Source organism: Myxocyprinus asiaticus, chromosome 27 (assembly GCF_019703515.2).
Source record: "Myxocyprinus asiaticus isolate MX2 ecotype Aquarium Trade chromosome 27, UBuf_Myxa_2, whole genome shotgun sequence".
NCBI lineage: Eukaryota > Metazoa > Chordata > Actinopteri > Cypriniformes > Catostomidae > Myxocyprinus > Myxocyprinus asiaticus.
Window position 1 is genome coordinate 8,389,635 of NC_059370.1, and position 16,813 is coordinate 8,406,447.

The 16,813-nt window shown below is 37.4% G+C and overlaps 1 protein-coding gene across 2 annotated transcripts; it reads right to left on the reverse strand.

The window, feature by feature from the left end:
- Positions 1 to 300: 300 nt before the first annotated feature.
- LOC127418034 (cathepsin F-like) lies at positions 301 to 16,422 on the reverse strand. Of its 2 annotated transcripts, XM_051658362.1 has the most exons (15): positions 16,169 to 16,422; positions 14,343 to 14,666; positions 13,726 to 13,845; positions 12,663 to 12,744; positions 12,292 to 12,350; positions 12,121 to 12,193; positions 11,670 to 11,783; positions 11,210 to 11,358; positions 9,969 to 10,065; positions 9,321 to 9,401; positions 5,737 to 5,856; positions 5,382 to 5,446; positions 2,504 to 2,594; positions 2,071 to 2,129; positions 301 to 1,553 (listed from the first exon to the last, which is right to left on the reverse strand). In XM_051658362.1, exons 2-15 carry the CDS (start codon positions 14,583 to 14,585, stop codon positions 1,479 to 1,481), a joined length of 1,428 nt encoding a protein of 475 aa, XP_051514322.1. In that variant the 5' UTR covers positions 14,586 to 14,666; positions 16,169 to 16,422; the 3' UTR covers positions 301 to 1,478. The 2 variants fall into 2 exon arrangements, with proteins under 2 accessions (XP_051514322.1, XP_051514321.1); XM_051658361.1 differs by lacking the exon at positions 16,169 to 16,422 and having other exon boundaries at positions 14,343 to 14,735.
- Between the last annotated feature and the right edge of the window lie 391 nt (positions 16,423 to 16,813).

Sequence of the window (16,813 nt, forward strand, 5' to 3'; positions counted from 1 at the left end):
GTGGGAGGACCCCGGGTTGGAGAAGTTTGACAACCCCTGTTCTAAACAGGTAATATATTTTCCATGAATGAGTTCCACTTCTAGTATTGTGCAAGGATAACTGCACCTTAGGGTGTCAAAAGAAATCAGAAACCTCAACGGTTTACCATTGCTCACTGAACACCAAACACTTCTTGCTTCATTTCCTGTTGTTGTTTGTTTCACCCTGGGCATTTTGTGCAGCGTAAAGTAGCTCAAATGCAAAATATTAATTGCTCAACTTCAAACTATGACTGCTGTAGTGAAAGCAAAAGCATGACATTAGAGACAATTTGGAGTTTATTTAGCAGATTTGTTAGAATGACAATTACAAAGCTTTTAGAAATTGCATTGGAGAAATACAACTGATTTGAACAATACAGCATTGCAACTGAATGATCTATCTTTTCCAGTTTTGCATTTGCAGGCATATTCCATTATGCATTTGGAAGGAGTATCATCAGCTTTTTTCCATTCAGCAAAATGTGACATTCACAATTGAGGAGTAGCGATAACACAGTAACGGAATGATCACAGTATACTGTGAAAATGAGACATAGTGTGCAAAATCTGGTTTCCAAGACCAGCAGCTCAATAATTCTCAGTTAAATGAACTCAGTCGACAGCAAATTAAAATAGAACGTTTAAAATCAATAATTGCAAATCTTTTCAGAAGGGTTAAAAGTAAACATGACTCAACCTAAATGCAGTCTTTTGGAATTAAATAAAAATGTAATATTAAAATACTGAATAACAAAAGTAATTAGAGTAAAACAGAAGGTAATTAAAGGGATAGTTCACCCAAAAAATGAAAATTCTGTCATCATTTACCTGTATGACTTTATCCAGTGGAACACAAAAGATATCAGTATGTTTAGGCTCTGTCACCACTCACTCTCATTGCATCTTTTGTCCATGCAATTAAAGTGAATAGTGACTGAAGTCGTCATTGTTCCATAAAAGAAAGTCAAATGGGTTTGAAACAACATGAGGGTGAGTAAAGGACAGAATTTTTTTTATTTTTTTATTTCGTGAACTAAGACTTTAACCAAATTAACTTATCTAAAATCACAATAACTACAATGTGTTGTTTGTAGTAGTAGTAATATGGTAAAATGAGTGTGCTGTTATCTTGTTCCTCTTCGCTTTTCGGCTATCTGATGTATTCAGCTATACTGAAAAGAATGGATGTTTACAGGATGTTTGCATTGATGTAACAGAGCGAGGACGGATAACTAAAGTGTCCTGACCTCAAGAAGAATACTTCACGTATCTGAGCTATTGACAACTATGAGCTTATATGGATGAAATATATGTAAAATGTGTTTTACATCAGTACTATTGTGTTTGATCACATGCTAACTGAACCAAAGTTACCTTTTGTATAGAATCACATGTTCACATTACTGGGCTGTTTTGAGATGTTTTTGTTCCCAAGGTGTGTATATATGGGTGTGTGTCTAATTCACAATTGCAGATGAGCACATCTTGTTGATTCCACAAAGTCTGGATCCTCTGTACAGGTAATAGTAACCCTATGAGAGATGGACAAGAAAAATTATTAGCAAAGATACAACATTACACTGACTATGCAAACCTGAATATATTCATTCACTAAAGTTATGACAAGACATTTTTTCACATTTTCTCATTTGGGGGAAATCTACGAAATGGAACATTTAAAATGTTTAAATGGAGTTGAGAGTTTGATTTTGGTATTTTTGGTAGCTGAAAGCATAGCCAAAATATCTTGAACACGCAACCACAATCGCAATTATTCACAAGAATTGCATTTCACTGCATCCCAATTGAGCATGACAAATCAACTTTGAATTGTAGTACACTAATTGCAAATGACTTCCATGCAAATTACTAGATTGAAAACCTTTTTTAAAAATGGAAAACTTGAACAATGTTCAAGTATGGAAGCCCACAGAGGTCATGCATTTTTTTTTTAATTGTATTTATTTATTATGAATGGCTTGTGTGGGCTTCAACAAACAAGTAACTGATATACAAGTTACAATTATTGTATTTCCACTTGTTCTTTACCTGCTCCCCATAGTCTTCTCCCCAGCTGTTCTTAATGGCCCAGAATGGAGTGCCGTTACCTGCACAAAGAAGTACAAAAATATACTCCATGAAAATGTTGTGACAGATCTCAGAGCACCACAGGGCTCTGTTGATTAACAAAGGTCTGATGAAACTCATGAAACCATGACAAAATGGATAGGATTTTGTCAGAGAAAAGTGTGGCTTGGTCAGGTTACACCAGTTTTACTAGTACTGTGTAAATTGATATGTTATTAAGCTAAAGTTTGGCAGGTATATGTTTAAAGATGGTAATTAAGATATCCACAAGTATATACACAAGGTATCCTTAAACAATGCTATTTGCATTGTCTATATGAAATGACTAAAGCAGCAGCTGTTAAAGGCCTGAGGTTCTCTGCATCAGGACAAACATAAAATCATTCAAACTCACGTTCCCCGTATCCCACAAGCAGCACAGCATGATCAATCATCCAGGGGTTGCAGAAGATCTTTAGAGGGTGGGACACTCCCTTTCTGTAGAACTAAAGAAATAATGAAAACAAAAAACTTCAAGTAAACACAAAATTTCTTCTAGGGATTAGTGGATTTTGCCAATAACTGCGGTGGTGGAAAAGGCCACTAACTGATAGTTTAAAAAAAAAAAAAAATTCTTAGTCATGGCACGGAGGCTCCAAAATGAATAAAATTCCAAAAGCAGGATATTGTGCAATCAAAATTCCATTAATAACCAGAAAAAATTTTTTGGTGCAAAACACAGTAGTTTTAAATATAAACAAGCCCAAAAAAACACCGGAAACTCTTATTTTGTAATGAGGTCAGTTATAATGCTCTATTTGCAAGTATTTACCAAATTAAGCTTTTTAAAGCCTATATATTCTCCAGATGAAGAGCTTATATACATTATTTATATATATCTATACACACACACACACTCACACTGGCAGCCAAAATTTTTAATAATGTACTGATTTTGCTGTTTCAGAAGGAAATTGGTACTTTAATCTTTAATTCACAAATGTCACTCATTGTGACATCACTCCAACACCTTATCCTCGAGTAATCATGCTAAATTGCTAATTTGGTACTAGAAAATCACTTTCCATTATATCAAACACAGTTGAAAGCTATTTGGTTCATTAAATGATGCTTAACATTGTCTTTATGCTTGTTTTTGAGTTGCCACAGTATGCAATAGACTGGCATGTCTTAAGGTCAATATTAGGTCAAAAGTGGCAAAAAAGAAACAGCTTTCTCTAGAAACTCATCAGTCAATCATTGTTTTGAGGAATGAAGGCTATACAATGCTTGAAATTGCCAAAAAACTGAAGATTTCATACAAAGGTGTACACTACAGTCTTCAAAGACAAAGGACAACTGGCTCTTACAAGGACAGAAAGAGTTGTGGAAGGCCAGATGTACAACTAAACAAGAGGATATGTACATCAGAGTCTCTAGTTTGAGAAATAGATGCCTCACATGTCCTCAGATGACAGCTTCATTGAATTCTACCCGCTCAACACCAGTTTCATGTACAACAGTAAAGAGAAGACGAGTTTCACTTTCGAAACAGAAAAACAAAAAGAAAAGGATAGAGTGGGCAAAGAAACACAGACATTGGACAACAGATAATTGGAAAAGAGTGTTATGGATCTTAACCCCATTGAGCTTTTGTGGGATCAGCTAGACTGTAAGGTGCGTGAGAAGTGCCCGACAAGACAGTCATATCTATGACAAGTGCTACAGGAACTGTGGGGTGAAATGTCACCTGAGTATCTGGACAAACTGACAGCTAGAATGCCAAGGATCTGTAAAGCTGTCATTGCTGCAGGTGGAGGATTTTTTTAATGAGAACTCTTTGAAGTAGTTTAATCATTTTTTTCATATTGTAATTGTAATTTTTCACGTTATTAATGTCCTGACTATACATTGTGATCAGTTGAATGCCACTTTGGTGAATAAAAGTACCAATTTCTTTCCATAAGAGCAAAATCTGTACATTATTCCAAACTTTTGGCCACCAGTGTGTGCATATACAGTTGTGCTCAAAAGTTTGCATACCCTGGCAGAAATTGTGAAATTTTGGCATTGATTTTGAAAATATGACTGATCATGCAAAAAAAACTGTCTTTTGTTTAAGGATAGTGATCATATAAAGCCATTTATTATCACATAGTTGTTTGGCTCCTTTTTAAATCATAATGATAACAGAAATCACCCAAATGGCCCTGATCAAAAGTTTACATACCCTTGAATGTTTGGCCTTGTTAGACACACAAGGTGACACACACAGGTTGAAATGGCAATTAAAGGTTAATTTCCCACCCCTGTGGCTTTTTAAATTGCAATTAGTGTCTGTGTATAAATAGTCAATGAGTTTGTTAGCTCTCACGTGGATGCACTGAGCAGGCTAGATACTGAGCAATGGGGAGCAGAAAAGAACTGTCAAAAGACCTGCATAACAAGGTAATGGAACTTTATAAAGATGGAAAAGGATATATCCAAAGACTTGAAAAGCCAGTCAGTACTGTTCAATCACTTATTAAGAAGTGGAAAATTCGGGGATCTCTTGATACCAAGCCAAGGGCAGGTAGACCAAGAAAGATTTCAGCCACAACTGCCAGAAGAATTGTTCGGGATACAAAGAAAAACCCACAGGTAACCTCAGGAGAAATACAGGCTGCTCTGGAAAAAGATGGTGTGGTTGTTTCAAGGAGCACAATACGACGATACTTGAACAAAAATGAGCTGCATGGTCGAGTTGCCAGAAAGAAGCCTTTACTGCACCAGTGCCACAAAAAAGCCCAGTTACAATATGCCCGACAACACCAGGGGCCTGGGTAGCTCAGTGGTAAAATACGCTAGCTACCACCCCTGGAGTTCGCTAGTTCAAATCCCAGGGCGGGCTTCCTAAGCAACCAAATTGGCCCGGTTGCTAGGGAGGGTAGAGTCACATGGTAACCTCCTTGTGGTCGCTATAATGTGGTTGCCACCCGGATTGAGGCGAATCACTATGCGACCACGAGGACTTAAAAGCACATTGGGAATTGGGCATTTCAAATTAGGGAGAAAAAAAAAATAAAAATATTTGTATGACAATTAATCATCAGCCAAATGTTATAATCATGACAGCCCTACATATATTGTAGATTTGAGACAGTCTGCCTAAAATCAATCCAAAGGAGCATTAGCTGGAGTGCAAGCTCAACAAAAATCACAGAAGGGTCCTATATTTATGAAACTAGCATTTCCAGGGTGCTAACATTATATTTCTCCAATAAAAAAGCAGCCCTCTTGTGTGGTTGTGTTACCTGCATGGCAAAAGCATTGAGGGCAGCAGACACTGGACCATTCTCAGCCAGCCAAGCAGCAATCTCTGGTTACAAGTCAAAGAAAGAATTAAGTCATTTTAGATTAGCAGGCAGACTTGTTATAAAATATTTCCCTCTAAAATGCTGAAAGAGCTGGAGTTATTAATTATAGATGAAAGTCTTTGGATAAGGTCCACTCATCAAAATCATAATTTTCAGGCATACATATTTTCTCTAGTAGTTCAGGTACCACACTTATTGCCATCATCAATGTTATCTGAAGGTGCTTTAAATTTAATATTAATTATGTTTAATGGCACAATTCTGTTCTCATATTTTAATTGCTCTCACTCACCGTTCTCATCATTGGGCAGGTCAACAGAGCTGTTGATGTAAGCGGCCACCTTCCCGGTAGAGAAATCACAGCTCTGCTTGTGTCCTATATAGCTGTAGTCTGTTTCAGTCTCAAGGCCGCCTTTATGGGTTATAGAAAATGATTAAAAAGAATTTGGCCCAGTTGCAAGAAACCCCTTAAGTTAAGAAAACCATTAATTAGGGCCCAAGCACTGAAAGTGCGGAGGCCCTATTGTCCCTCTAAGAGATTCATGTTACAGCTACCAAATGTGGGCGACATCATGCCAAGACATTGACGATGCTAAATTGCGAACTGATTTTTTATAAATCGAACGGTGTTACCATGGCGACGCGATAAAGTAACGTTAAAAAAAAAAAAAAAGGGAAACAGGAAGTTATCTTCTGCGTGCATCGTGTGATTTACATCAAAATTGAGCCTCATGTTTAGCCTTGCGGGCTGATCACATTGATGTGGCTATTGTGGGTCACGGTTATAGTGTCACCAACTGGCAGAAGGAAGTGTGGCACTTTTAACAGACTTTGAAATATCCCTCTAATGTTTACCTGAATTGCTCATGTCAAGACAGTGCAGATTTAAAATTCTGAAGGGATTCTTGATATCTTAAATAGTGTTGCCATGGCAATGCATTAAATGTCATTATTCCTTATTAAGGATATTCACGTTTTTGAAGTACTTGGCATGCTTGAATTTGGACGTGGGGGGGGGCTCTGTAGCGCCCCCTTTAAAATGGGCATGCAAGACGGCCTCTGTAGCACGCCCATTTTCACCTACAGCCACCAAACTTGGTACATACAGGTGCATCTCAATAAATTAGAATGTCGTGGAAAAGTTCATTTATTTCAGTAATTCAACTCAAATTGTGAAACTCGTGTATTAAATAAATTCAATGCACACAGACTGAAGTAGTTTAAGTCTTTGGTTCTTTTAATTGTGATGATTTTGGCTCACATTTAACAAAAACCCACCAATTCACTATCTCAAAAAATTAGAATATGGTGACATGCCAATCAGCTAATCAACTCAAAACACCTGCAAAGGTTTCCTGAGCCTTCAAAATGGTCTCTCAGTTTGGTTCACTAGGCTACACAATCATGGGGAAGACTGCTGATCTGACAGTTGTCCAGAAGACAATCATTGACACCCTTCACAAGGAGGGTAAGCCACAAACATTCATTGCCAAAGAAGCTGGCTGTTCACAGAGTGCTGTATCCAAGCATGTAAACAGAAAGTTGAGTGGAAGGAAAAAGTGTGGAAGAAAAAGATGCACAACCAACCGAGAGAACCGCAGCCTTATGATTGTCAAGCAAAATCGATTCAAGAATTTGGGTGAACTTCACAAGGAATGGACTGAGGCTGGGGTCAAGGCATCAAAAGCCACCACACACAGACATGTCAAGGAATTTGGCTACAGTTGTCGTATTCCTCTTGTCAAGCCACTCCTGAACCAGAGACAACGTCAGAGGCGTCTTACCTGGGCTAAGGAGAAGAAGAACTGGACTGTTGCCCAGTGTTCCAAAGTCCTCTTTTCAGATGAGAGCAAGTTTTGTATTTCATTTGGAAACCAAGGTCCTAGAGTCTGGAGGAAGGGTGGAGAAGCTCATAGCCCAAGTTGCTTGAAGTCCAATGTTAAGTTTCCACAGTCTGTGATGATTTGGGGTGCAATGTCATCTGCTGGTGTTGGTCCATTGTGTTTTTTGAAAACCAAAGTCACTGCACCCGTTTACCAAGAAATTTTGGAGCACTTCAGGCTTCCTTCTGCTGACCAGCTTTTTAAAGATGCTGATTTCATTTTCCAGCAGGATTTGGCACCTGCCCACACTGCCAAAAGCACCAAAAGTTGGTTAAATGACCATGGTGTTGGTGTGCTTGACTGACCAGCAAACTCACCAGACCTGAACCCCATAGAGAATCTATGGGGTATTGTCAAGAGGAAAATGAGAAACAAGAGACCAAAAAATGCAGATGAGCTGAAGGCCACTGTCAAAGAAACCTGGGCTTCCATACCAACTCGGCAGTGCCACAAACTGATCACCTCCATGCCACGCCGAATTGAGGCAGTAATTAAAGCAAAAGGAGCCCCTACCAAGTATTGAATACATATACAGTAAATGAACATACTTTCCAGAAGGCCAACAATTCACTAAAAATGTTTTTTTTATTGGTCTTATGATGTATTCTAATTTGTTGAGATAGTGAATTGGTGGGTTTTTGTTAAATGTGAGCCAAAATCATCACAATTAAAAGAACCAAAGACTTAAACTACTTCAGTCTGTGTGCATTGAATTTATTTAATACACGAGTTTCACAATTTGAGTTGAATTACTGAAATAAATGAACTTTTCCACGACATTCTAATTTATTGAGATGCACCTATATATAGTTCTCACCAAGCCGGACAACTTTCATAGTTATAGTCATTAGCTCCGCCCAACAGGAAGTCGGCCATTTTTGATTTTCTGAAAGTCACAAGCTCTGAACTTTTAAATACTCCTCCTAGGGCAGTGGTTCCCAACCCTGTTCCTGGAGCCCCCCAACACTGCACATTTTGTATATCTCCCTTTTCTGACACACCCAATTCAGGTCTTGGAGTCTCCACTAACAAGCTGATGAGTTGAATCAGGGTTGGGAACCACTGTCCTAGGGGATTCATGTGACTGGCACCAAGTTTGTGCAACATCATGCAAAGACATTGTAGATGCTAAATTACGACCGAATTTTTGATATTTGGATCAGTGTCGCCATGGTGAAGCAATAAATTTATGGCGAAAAATGGGAAACAGGAAATGCCTTATATCTTCTGTGTGCATTGTGTGATTTTGATGAAAATTCAGCTGTATGTTTGGTAATGGGGGCTGATCACATGTATGTGGTTATTATGGGTCACGGTCATAACGCCACCAACTAGCAGCAGGAAGTATGGCACTTTTAACAGACTTTGAAATAGCCCTCCTACATTTACATGAATTCCTTCAAAATAGTTTCGAATAATGTCAAATGCCAAATGCATGTGTCCACCTTGCATTGTTTTCTGAAAGCCACCGGGTGGAAATGAACCCATGGTGCTTGGGCCCATCATCGCTGCTTGAAGCTATATTTATATTAGAGCTGTCAATCGAAATTACAATTTTTAATCAAATTAATGACATGCTATGACAAATAATCAAATTAATCACAAATATCAATATTTGCTAAGGCCCTCAAATAAAATAAATAATTAAAAAATTATAAATATTTATATTTAAATAATTATTAATATAATTGGTTGTGCCTCGATTTTTGTGTTTTTAGGACACTGTCAATTTAAATGTAGTTTAAAACTTAGAAAAAACATCTCAATACCCCTGAGTTGAGTTTCATATATAATTAGTAGCACTGTATTACCATGTTAAATCAACAGCCCTAGTTGTAATCGTAAGTGTATTGTCATTAAGGGTTTTCTTCACTTAAGGGCTTCTTTGTAACCGGCTGCTGATATTTACACTTACAAATTCCTCATGTTAAACTCATCATATTTTGGTTGAAATGCCCTTCTAGAGAATGAGCTCCACTCTTTTGTGTCTTACCAAGCTTCTCGATGGCTTCATAAGCATTAGACGGCAGTCCACCTCCACATGCTTGGTCCAGCTTGTCACAGTCCACTAACTCTGTTTTGTAAAGAGGTGAGCAAACAAAAATAATTTCTGTATAAACAGCCATATCGTGGATTTAGCATAGAGAATAAACATTTATAGCAATATTTAATGTTTTATGTTCATGTTATTAGTGGTGTCTGTAAAATCTAATACCACTAGTAGTATTGCTCATTCTTTTTGGACAATTTGAACAAACTCCTACCCATAAGTATTAAGCTTAAGCATTAAACTTGTCCCATACTACTGAGATATAGACATGTATAATACCTCAAATCACGCGGCTTGTTGAGGACAGATGTGCTATTGCTTTTCTAAGCAATCTGACTTACTTATTTTTGAATGGCAGACAATAAAGTGGGCTTAAAAATCCCATAGACTTACATTGAAGGTGGGACTTGAGCCAAATGTAGGGACCAGAATATCACATAGACTTGGTGTGGGCTTTTTTGACTTGAAAACAACCCCTTAGATCATCCTGGCAACTACTCACAACACCCTAGCATTGTGGAGGTGAGTTTTGCACGAGGAAGCACCACTTACATTTTCTTCAGAAAATATAAAAATCTAGTTTATATTGACCCTGCTCTGAGAGAGACAGCAGCTGTCCAGTCTTCTTGAACCACTGTCCCTCGATGTTTCCAGTCACAGAGAATGCCCAGCAAGAGCCACACATGCCCTGCAACAGATAGTCAGTTAAACTGTTAAACGGATCATAAAAAAACAGGTTAATCTGCAGGGATAGTTCACCCAAAAATGAAAATTCTCTCATCATTTACTCACCCTCATGCCATCCCAGATGTGTCTGACTTTCTTTCTTCTGCAGAACACAAATTATGATTTTTAGAAGAATATTTCAGCTCTGTAGGTCCATACAATGCAAATGAATGGTGAACAAATCTTTGAAGCTCCAAAAAGCACATAAAGGCAGCACAAAAGTAATCCATATGACTTCAGTGATTAAATCCGTCTTCAAAAGCGATATAAGTGTAGGTGAAAAACAGATCAATATTTGAGTCCTTTTTTACTATCAGTTCTTCTCCCTGCCCAGTAGGTGGTGATATGCACGAATGAGAATTGCCAAAAACAAAAGGAGAATATGAAAGTGTAAATTTATAGTAAAAAAGGACTTAAATATTGATCTATTTCTCAACCACACCTATCATATCACTTCTGAAGACATGGATTACTTTTCTGCTGTCTTTATGTGCTTTTTGGAGCTTCAAAATTGGGGTACCCATTCACTTGCATTGTATGGACCTACAGTGCTGAGATATTCTTCTAAAAATCTTCATCTGTGTTCAGCAGAAAAAAGAAATATATATCTGGGATGGATGAAGGGTGAGTAAACGATGATAATTTTCATTTTTGGGTGAACTACCCTTTTAAGTTTCCTAATAACCGAGTCATTAGAGTATTTTTGTAATCATTCCGTGTCTCACGACTTGCGAATATGAGAACGGTAAGACAGAGTGTTGGATGTTTAAAACTATGCATTGTTACTGTATATTGGTGCATAAATTAAAATGATTAAATATAATTCTTCCATGTGTTCATTAAGTGAAATTTTTTTTTAAACATTTATTAAAATAATCATTCAGTTTACTTGGCAACAATGGATGTTTGGTGGAAATATAATGTATTTAAAGCAAATGCATAAATATCAAGATATAAATATCATCAAAAGGCTGAAAAATATTCAGATCTAATTTTTGTGGGGTTTTTTTTTTGTTTTTTTGCTATATCACTCTATTCTTGATTACACCTACTCATTCATAAATAAATCATCCCAAATTATTCAGAGTTCATTTGAGCTCTCACACCTGATTCTTCACAGAGCTGACCGCACCATGGTCCCTCCAGTCCCAGCTATCAGGAGCAGCCTTGCTGGCAGGAGTCGCCAGCTTCATGTTCTTCTGCAAGCTCCATTGACTCAGCATTGGGTTCAGGTACATCATTCTGAACTCATCCTCTAAACACACACAGAAGATGGTGATTAGCTGCTTTGATATAATCTTATAATCAGTACATATAAGATTGATTGGCCTCCAGTTTTCAAACTTGCAGTGGGTTAGTACATAGCTGTGTGAGTTTTTCAGTCTCTCGTATCACTCCACGGTTTCTTCTCATAATAAAATAATTTAAAATTAATACTTCATGTTTATTTATTTAATTATCTCAAATTAATGATACATGACCTAATCACCCTGTCTGGGTCTATTTGACAGTACATTATGCCTTATGTCATAAATAATCATTTTGTCCACAAATCCATACACATACCTGTGAGGTCACTGAACTTGGTGACCCCATACTCAGCTGACCCCTGTTCCAGAGACTGCAGCGTTTGCGCAGTTTTCATATTCTCCTGGAAAATGTGCAGACGCTTTTCAGCCTCTGTGGAGTTTAATGTGTCAGTGGTTAAAGTGGGGTTTTGTCATTGTGTATGCACATAACAAATGTGAATTAACTGAATTTTAAGAGTAGAAACCCTGTTTAGTAACAATATACATAATGGTAACTTATTACACATTAATATAATGAATTGGAAAAGCAATAACAATGAGTTATTCTAGGCTGTTCCACAACAGAACTACATTATAAACACATGTTGCTTGTAAGTATTACTCCGTACTTAAGTAATTACACTGCAACATGAACAATGATGTATAGGTGTGACCAGTTATTTTCATACAAATGATCAAATCCATGTACTGTATATTACATGTCTTACCCTCTTGGGAGCTATAGGTTCTGTTATATGAGATCATAAAGTTTTTGAACTGGGTCAAAAGCTCTACAGATTCCTGAAAAATAGTGAAAAATTATGTTGTGGGTTAGAAAATGCTTTAAAATATTTACTTCTCTTTTCCAACATATTTAAAACATTGCACATAATCCATACCTTCAAAGATTTATCATGGGTAAGGGGTACAGCCACAACCTTTTTGAGATCCTTGGAAACTAAGGCATAAACAGTATCAGGTTAACTACACATGGTTGATCGAAATCACACTACATCCTGTCCAACAAAATAAATTCTGATATGAACTAATTGTACATGTCTCTTACTGTTACTGATGTTTACATTTATCGAAAGAAACTTCTACATTTCATACTCAAGGTATAATTTTTATCAGTATATGTGTTCCCTGGGAATTCAACCCATGTCATTAGGAAATAACAGGAACATAATATGAATATGATTTGGACTACATCAACCTGTGTTCTAATGTATCAGTCAATATATGTGCACAGTTTTGCCCTGTTACTGACCTGCAGGCTGACACTTCTGTTTAAGGAGGGTGGATTTACTTTCCCAGGGAATGTCCCAAACCTCAAACAAACACACCTCTGTCTGTGGGGGAAAATATTAATGGTGGTTTGCAGTTCTATTAGCATTTGCATTTAAATGAAAATACAAGCATGCATTACTCAACACTAACACATCCTAATAGAGATGGTCCTTTAAATGAATATTCCGGTTCAATACAAGTTAAGCTTAATCAACTGTATTTGTTATAATGTTGATTACCACAAAAATTAATTTCCACTTGTCCCTCCTTTTCTTTAAAAAAAAAAAGGGGGGGTGGGGGAAGAAGCAGAAATCTGGGTTACAGTGAGGCACTTACAATGGAAGCGAATGGGGGCCAATCAGTAAACGTTAAAATACTGTTGCAAAAGTATAGCCACAAGATGTAAACAATATTCATGCTAACATGATTTTAGTGTGATAAAATCGCTTACTAAACTTTTCTGCTAACAGAAAAGTTATATCAAATTGTACAACTTCATCGCCATGATTACGTAACACTGTAAACCCTAAAAGAACTTTACAAATTAAGATTTAAACAACTTTACAGCTCAAATAGTACACAAGTTTTAACAGAAGAATTAATTTAAGTGCTTTCATAAAATTGTAAGCTTCACATTGCTGCTTTTAAACCCTTCAAAAACTGGCCCCATTCACTTCCATTGTAACTGCCTCACTGTAACCTCGAAGGAGGGACGAGTCAACACTCATTTTTGTGGCAATCAACATTGAGCTTAACTTGTACTGAACCCAGAATATTCCTTAAAGTTAAGATCCTACATTTTGGTGATGATCTTAGGCAATTTTATTCACATAATTATGGTCACATGACTTCCGGCACACATCTGTGTAATTCTTGTTTTAAATGAGTCAAATTAACACATTTACTGTAGTTCAGCCTTGAACTGGTTTGTGTTTAAGGATTTCAACATTTGATGTTTTTGCTCACAGCGGTTTTGCCATTATAAAACACAGAGTAATGTTTATTGTGAATTATTGCTTGTTTAGTATTTTAGTGCAGCCCACCTTCTGTTTGTGAGGCTCGGGGAAAAACTCACAGGTGTTCACAACACTCAGCTCTACAGATTTCTTACACTGTGTGCTTCCAATCTCCACCATAATACTGTACTTTACACCTTTCACCAGCTGTAGAATACACAGAAACAGAAAATAAAGATCACTATTTTATCAATAGGGAACTAATGACTGTGTAATATTAAAAATCTAAATCAAAAACAATCTATAACAAATGTGTTGCACATTTATGTCACAAACTACAAGTATTTATTCTTATGTTATTTGTACATCTACGGTTTTTCAATGCTCTTTACATAAACTGTCCTAGAAACAGGAGTTAAAACTGCGCATTCAGCGCGCAGTGTTGTACTGAATGAATCCGCTCAGCCCTGTTATGTATGTGGGGCGCCTACGCACGCTCGGCCCTTGTTTACATCTAATTACATGAACTGCGGTAAAAATAACTCCTTATAATAAACCCATGAACAATACAGGGATCACGAAAATGATAACAATAAAATCAAATAAAACATAAATATTAATGATTATGCCGATGGTTTTGGACCTGTTAAAAATATGATATACATTGCATTATACATTTTAACAGATTATATTTATAATTCTACCTGTTTGCTGGCCGAAAGGATCTTGCTGACACGGCGTACGTGCATCGAGTTGGACCCCATATTGTACCGCTCTTCAGCAAATTTCACTGCTTTGAGCACCGCAGGGTCTGATTCCGACAGACGGACCGGGGATCCCGGAGCTCCCATAACCGGGCGATCCGGGCCATCTTCCAAAGCCAGAACCAAACCGACCAGCACACAGCCGGCGATGACAGGGTGACAGCGGCTAAAGTAGGTGTTCATCTTGTCGAGCTGTCTGAGCAGAAAGCGCCGACGTTAGATCGGGTCTTTGTTTTGAGGTCGTAAGCCCGCAGTGTCCTGTTGCTGATCCAGAGAGAGAAGCGTCAGTCTGCGAAATACGCAATAATGACCGCACAAAGCTTAACTGATGTCCCGCTGTGTGGAGGCGGGACGTTGTTTTAATCTTATATCTTTAAAGGGACAGTTCACCCCAAAATAAAATTCTCTCCTCATTTACTCACCCTCATGCCATCCCAGATGTTTGACTTTCTTTCTTTTGCAGAACACAAATGAAGATTTTTAGAAGAATATTTCAGCTCTGTTGGTCCTCACAATGCAAGTGCCCAAAACTTTGAAGCTCCAAAAAGCACATAAAGGCAGCATAAAAGTAATCCATACAACTCCAGTGGTTAAATCCATGTCTTCTAAAGCAATCCAATCGATTTTGGGTGAGAACAGATCAAAATGTAACTCCTTTTCCACTATAAATCTTGACATCAGCAGTCTCCTTGGCGATCATGATTTTGCTTTTTTTCAAGTCACAAAATGTATCAAGGTTAAAAAATTTTTTTAAAAAATGATTTATTTTTATTGAAAATTGATGGTGCAACATAATTTGTGCATGGAAAATAAATAATAATGGAAGGTTGTTTTGATTAAAAATCAGAAAAAAAAGAAAAAAAAGGGCAGTGAAAAGTCTCCCTCGCTTGGGGTAAAAGGCCCCCAGGGGGTTTAAAGTGATATTGTGTAGCTATAAGGGCAACAGTTATAGGGCACAATTTGTCGGCTAATGCAAATAATTTTGAGGCACCAAGATGCTTTTTTGAGTAACAAATTAAGATGGCATTTACTCAAAATCACTACTTCAGAAAAAGTCAAACATTTCCTGTTAATTTCAAACACATTTGGCATTTTATTACATCTCAAGTATTCTATAAACAAACTCATCTCTATTATGATTGGATGAGTCAATGTGAGCCCACTTTGAACATTTTTCTATTACAAATCTATTCCCCCACTTAAAGGAGCAGTATGTAAGATTCAGAAACCCTTGTTATTAATGACACCTGTGGCCGTTAAGTGAACTGCAGTCAGCTACCTGTTGCTTGTGATCACGCGCACACACTCCATAGAGACACAAGCATCGACCAAAACAATGACGTAACGTACAAAGAGACTGAACGTGATTCACCGGCATCATGCTAACAGATGAGGTTACATAATTAAAATTACACAGTTATGATTGTTTTACTACAAACTTTGAGACTAAAGCTACTTATCAGCTAACATAGCATACTGATACACACATACAGCTACATACTACCGAGCTATACCAGACAGTTTATTGTTGCACTGTTGTATGTCATATGTTGTACTACAATCAAGAAATTCGTGTATTTGCTTACATTTATCCTGTATACCTGACTTTTAGTATAAAGAGAAGATCGCTGAAATTATTTGAAAGTTACGAAGCAAAGTAGCTTGTAATTCGTCAGCGTTAGCAGGCAAGATCAAGTTAGCTAAAATTACACAGATCAATCCTTATGGCACTATATTTCACATGCTTTGCAGATATGTAAGCTTACCTGTCTAATAAGAAGAATGCCAATTCAGGGTCGGTTTTGATCCCCAAAACCGAACGAAGGTCCCTCCAGGAATCAAATGCCCTACCGTTGTTCACTCTAGTTTTCACTCGACCACGATCACGTTCCCGCTTAGCCAGATGGGATTCAGTAGATAAATATAAATATAAATTTTTTTGGCTTACTCTGAGTTTGTGTAGGAGTCGGTGTTGTGCTGGGAGCCGGACGTTTGCTGGATTCCATCTCTAAGATAACGTTACCTAGTGTTGCAGGCTGTTGACGCTGTTGAATAGCGGAAGAGAAGCGATTACTGTCTGATACGTCACATCCTTTGGATTTTCCCGGCAAAAGCGACCCGCTCCCTTTGCATGAAAATCAGTCTACAGGCTTTAATAGGCTACCTAGGAAGTCTGGCAAGGGCTCATTTTTAAGTTGTGTTACAAGCTGTTCACATACTGGCAAAAAAAAAAAAAAAAAAAAAAAAAAAAAGAGGCTAATATTACATGAAAACTGTTACATATTGCACCTTTAACAAAATTGTTTAATAGGGACCTTTAGCCCCAGCAACAGGAGGAATTTTTACCCCAAATACTATCCTTACACTTATTGGACAGTTATTGAAAGAAAGATATATTTGCAAAAAACAAG